Source organism: Arachis ipaensis, chromosome B03, assembly GCF_000816755.2.
Source record: "Arachis ipaensis cultivar K30076 chromosome B03, Araip1.1, whole genome shotgun sequence".
Lineage (NCBI taxonomy): Eukaryota > Viridiplantae > Streptophyta > Magnoliopsida > Fabales > Fabaceae > Arachis > Arachis ipaensis.
Genome location: NC_029787.2, coordinates 14,687,672 through 14,692,846, shown reverse-complemented (window position 1 = coordinate 14,692,846; position 5,175 = coordinate 14,687,672). Strand labels below are relative to the sequence as shown.

At 34.0% G+C, this 5,175-nt stretch overlaps 2 protein-coding genes across 2 annotated transcripts in view; both read left to right on the top strand.

The window, feature by feature from the left end:
- Positions 1 to 2,726, top strand: part of LOC107629759 — a gene marked incomplete in the record, with an annotated part of 2,964 nt that extends 238 nt beyond the window's left edge. The window contains 3 exon segments of the mRNA XM_016332643.2: positions 1 to 14; positions 486 to 625; positions 2,291 to 2,726. Coding sequence (XP_016188129.1) covers positions 1 to 14; positions 486 to 625; positions 2,291 to 2,311 — 175 coding nt within the window.
- LOC107629755 overlaps positions 4,110 to 5,175 on the top strand; it is a gene marked incomplete in the record, with an annotated part of 1,774 nt that continues 708 nt past the window's right edge. Inside the window, 2 exon segments of the mRNA XM_016332640.2 lie at positions 4,110 to 4,711; positions 4,949 to 5,001. Coding sequence (XP_016188126.1) covers positions 4,328 to 4,711; positions 4,949 to 5,001 — 437 coding nt within the window.

Sequence of the window (5,175 nt, the reverse complement as noted above, 5' to 3'; positions counted from 1 at the left end):
TCTCCTCTTCTTCAGTACGTTCCTTCTTATCCTCGCCTCATGATCTCTCACATAACTTAATTAATTATATAACTCATTCCTTTCTTTGTATCTCTGCATCTTAGGTTTCACCGTTTCCCTACCATTACATAGCATAAGCTACCCTAATTTCCAAGCCCCACTTAACATTCCATTATTTCGCTGATTTCTTAGATGCCAGTGTCACTTGCTAGTTTTACCTTATGCTATTGCTTTGGGTTCTGTTTTATGTTGCTCGGAGTCCTAGATATGCACTGCAGTGGTGGTTTATTTCCGGTGAATAAATACGATCGTTTCCCAAGCCTCTATGCAAGCTTTTCTCACATATAATGCCGGAAATTTATTGAATTGCATTGGATATGAAGACTGATAAAATTGTGAAAGAGTAGTTTAATAAAGACTTCATTTGTATTGGTTTGACCTCTGCCGAAAAAAGTAATGTTGTATTGCTCCGGTTGTTGTGTTAGGGAGTCCTACAACTCGCTGGGCCTCAGTTGCGTTTGGTGCTGGAGTTGGAATTGGGTCTGCTTACACAGAATGTTCTTCGCTGTTTGCTGGATCCGCAACCAAGATAGCACCACCCCAGGTCCATGACACTCCCATTCAGGTACCATTTTTTTCTTATTTACTTCTTCATCGAAATTGTTTAGTATCGGTGTCTGAAATTATGGGCTGCTACTGCTACATGCTTGCCCTCAATACTAGTCAAACTATTGGTGTATGCTGCTGCTTTACTAAGAAGTAGGAATTAGTGCTGGTTGCTCCTAACTTAATTTGAATTGGTGAGAGATATTCATGACAAAAGCTGTAGTGAATGCATAGTTCAAGACTTCAAGCAATATGGATATGAATTATTCTTTAGAAAGATTTAGTGCCACATTATATTCAGTACTGGTAGTGGCCTGGAAAGTTTGTAAACAGCATTATGGTGAAAACTACTGGATTGTCTTCTTTTCTATCTGTAGTGAAAATTAGAATTCTCTCATTTCCTGATTATATCCCGTGTTGTCTTTTGATGTGCACTTGATTGTTTATAAATTTATTTCTACATACAAGCACGTATACTTTTCTGTTGTCCAAAGTATGCCACTGCTCTTGTTAGTTAAAAGTAAACAATCAAGACTATTTTGTAGAAATTTGTCCTCAAAGAGTAGGAAAAGTACATTAATGGAAAGAGCTTGAGAATTTAGATGTCTCTGCGCTTGAAATTTGCACAGTGGCCTTTGGAACTTAAATATTTGAAATTTTTTCATTTCATCTTCTATAATGATTTGGAAAAAAATAAGGTCTTTGCCTCTTTAAAATTTTATTCTTAAAAATGAAACAATGATGTTAGCGAGTTTATACTCCTAACACACATTGTTGGCTTGTTGGTTTTTTCTTAACTGCATAATGAATTTGATACTTGCATTGGAGAGCAAGTGAGGAGAGTGCATGAGAAAAGAAATATTGAAATAATCCAAGAGAAATGGACAAATAGGTTCTTGACATTTTATAGCGAATATGATTAAGTCTCTTGCCAAATTTGATTACAAACAAGCCCTGACCTTTGTAAACAGGAGACACATAGCCATAGGTCCCTTCATACTGGGTTCAAATCATCACCAAGGGGACCTATGTCTCCTGTTTTGAAAGATCGGGAATTTAATTGTAATTAAATTTGATGAGGGATTTAGGGTCCGTTTGGGAAACTCTAGAAGTAGCTTTTTTTAACTTTTGACTTATGAAAAGTAGTAGTATTAATGTTGGGTGCAATTTTCAAAACTAAATTACAACTTTCTAAGAAACTATTTTGGAGCTTATAGAGAAGTTAAAAAAAATGACTTCTCTCATAATACTTCTACTTTTCATTACATTTCTATAAAATAAGCACTTTTAGAGTTAAAAATCCAAACACAAAATAACTTATTTATAAGTTACTTTTAACAGAGTCATTTATTGTTTAAGTTATTTTATCAAAAGGAGCTTAATTAAGTTAGTTACCCAAACTGGGCCTTAATCCCCTTCGAGATAAAAGGTCAGGGACTTTTTTGTTCTTTTCTCTAATCTCAATTGTGGACATCTTATGAACTATGAACTTCCACTGGTATATGGTAATGACTAGAGAAGACTGAAGCTTAAATGCTGGTGGTTGTAGTTTGTTTTACTTTTAATCTGAGTGGCAGGGGATACTGGTTGATTTGATTGCTCATTATGTAACTTTTGTGGGCAATGCATGCCCTTGCACTGAGTGGATTGGGAACTTAACTTGCTTACTTGCTCTTATTTCCAGAATGTGTCGGACACGGAGTAGATGCTTGCTTAAGGGATCCCGCTTCTTGGATGTCAAGACAGAATGTTATTATTATTATTGGTGGTTTTTTTTCCATACCGGTAACATGTAGAAACCCTGTGATTCTGTAATGTATGCAGAGTTCATTCACAAGCTGTTAACGTTGGATCACAAAATAGAAATAACCATTGCCTTCTGCAGATTTCAAGTTGTGTCTGCACAATTTTCAATCTGAATGCTAGCTAGTGTCTTATCATTTCTGCTTAGGCATATGACACCATGCGTCTTTGTGTGATTTCAATTTTGTCTTGTATAATTGAACTGGATGGCTTCTTGCCGTGAGTCTTAAATGGAATCGAATAATGGATACACTAGCTAGAAAGATGAAGTTGAATGAACAAGAAGTGCTCGTTCTTCGTTTCTGAGCTTGAATTCCCATCCGAAGTTAGTTAAAGGCCCCACGGCAGGATTTTGGGGAATTAAGTCTATGCATAAGAAATTGCCAGTTGTGGAAATATCAAAATATGATTTGTGTTGTGTTTGTGAGCTTGTTACCTATTTCAGTATTTGAGTTGTATTATGAAAATTAAAACAATCGAATAAGTACTTGGTTTTATACATCATGCCATATGTACTTTGTTGAAAGTGAAAGTTCGTCGATACCACGTAAAATGACATCCCGGGAAGATGAAATTATTAAAGGTTCAAACTTTCGGACGCATAACACATGGATGAAATGGGACGCTTTTAAAATGTTCCCGTTTAAAAATTGGACATTAGTGTTCTGGTTAAATTTAAACTATGCATATCTTTGATTGAAGATTCAATTTGGTCCATTTTCACAAAGGACTATTCCTATATAAAAAAAAAAGACACCTAAACCCTCAAATTTTTTTTTATTATTTTAGAATAATATGACTTCTCTAATAAAAGATCTGTCAAATAGTAATGACAACTATTTTTATAGGAGATTTTATTTGTATTTTGTGAGAATTTTAAATTTTCACAAAGTTTTTTTCAACAATACTAATATTATCAACATTAATGTTATTTTCTTTCGTTTCTTATTTAATGCTATTTTTTTCCTTTAAAAAGTCTTCGTACTACAATTATTTTTTTTCTTGCGATATCATGTCTATTAATGGTTTTTTTTTCCATTTAACCACCACTGGTGAAGGAATTTTTTGAAAACAAACTTATTAATAGTTTGTGGGAATTTAAAACTCCACAAATTACAAATAAAACTTCCACAAAATTAATTTACGTTACTATTTAACGAATTTTTAAATAGAAAAATCGTATTGTCCCAAAATAAAAAGGTTGAGACCCGGAGTATCTCTTTTTTAGACAGAAATCGCCTTGTCTTTCGTGAAAATAAATAAGGGTCGAATTGAGTGTTTACTCGCATATCTTTTATTGATAGATGTAATGGTTAGAATTTAATAGAGTCTAGTAATTAAAACTTGATCACCATTATGAATTTTTAAGTTGTCGATAATTATATGAGTAATTATTTAAATTAGTCTTTGAAATTTTTAAAATCAGATATTTTAGTCTATTCGATTTTAAAATACACAAAATAGCTTTTAATATTTTAGTGACTAACAAAAAGTGATTGTATTATCAATAAATGAAATATAATATATAAATTTAATTTTAATATATTATTAATATAAAATAATTTTATATATGCATCTAATTAAATATCAATCAAAATAACTATTTACATTTGTAACAAATTTTCTAATTATCACTGTAACCTTTATATACGACGAGCAGCAAGAGAATCACTACTTCGAATATAGAAATGACATTCATTCAGTTTTCCCTGGCTGGCATGAATCCACGTGGCCTATATATTTGAGAGGCAGAGTCAGAGAGAGCAAGAGAGTCCACAAAAGCAAGAACTGGTGGTCCCACTCGGAATCCTGTAATGGATCCTGCATCTGACATCACCAGCACCAGCAAGAAGGCTATGTTATGTAGCGTATAAGCTTGCTTATCTTGTTTTCTTTCTTTGTTTGGTTGCATTTATGTATGGCTTATTTACTGGCATGCAACCCCACCACTTCACACAAGCTTTTCTGCTCAGAAATCTTTCTTGATTCTAGAGCAGTTTCCAGAAATGCATGTTGCAGTAGTGTGAGAAGGAGTAGCGGCGGCTTTGTGTTGCAATGCACCACCACAAGTAGTACTTCTCAGTTATCTCGTGCAGATCAGAATTTGAGTCTGCAGCAGCAGATTGAGAACGCTGGTGAGAAGCTTAAGCAGCAACTCGAGTATTTGGTATGTGAATATGGATGGAAGGTAAGGAGGCTTGTTGAGAATAAAGATGAGACAAAGAAAGCCGCTCTAATTCAGGCAGAAGCGTTCCATGAGCCTGTGGCTCTTTTTAATGACTTGTTCTTTCAATTCTTTAAGGTCAATCTTTTGCTTCTCTTATTTTTCTTTTTCTTTTTCAACCAGATACTCTGATTATGTAAAATATTTTTTGTACTCATTCAATTGCATTAGTTTTTTTTACTATTCATTCAAGTAGTATTATTGATGTAGCTAGCGTTCCGTGCAAAACTGTTTTACGCGTATCAAAATTAAATTCTAAAAGAAATCACTTCGTTAGTTCACTGTGAATTTGATGCATTTACAATATGCAAGTAGGCGGAAGTGCTTTCTGGGCTCATGTACAAGCTTAATAACTCACCTCCCAATAGGTAAATTTGTGAACATCTGAACTTCTAAAGATAATAAAAGAGAGAGAAATATCAAGAATTGATCATTGGTGTTTGTGTAGGTATGCTTGTTTGGTGGCTGAGGCAGCCACAGAAGATGCAGATTCACAAAAACAACTTGTAGGGGTCATAGATGTCACTGTCTTAAGAGACCGA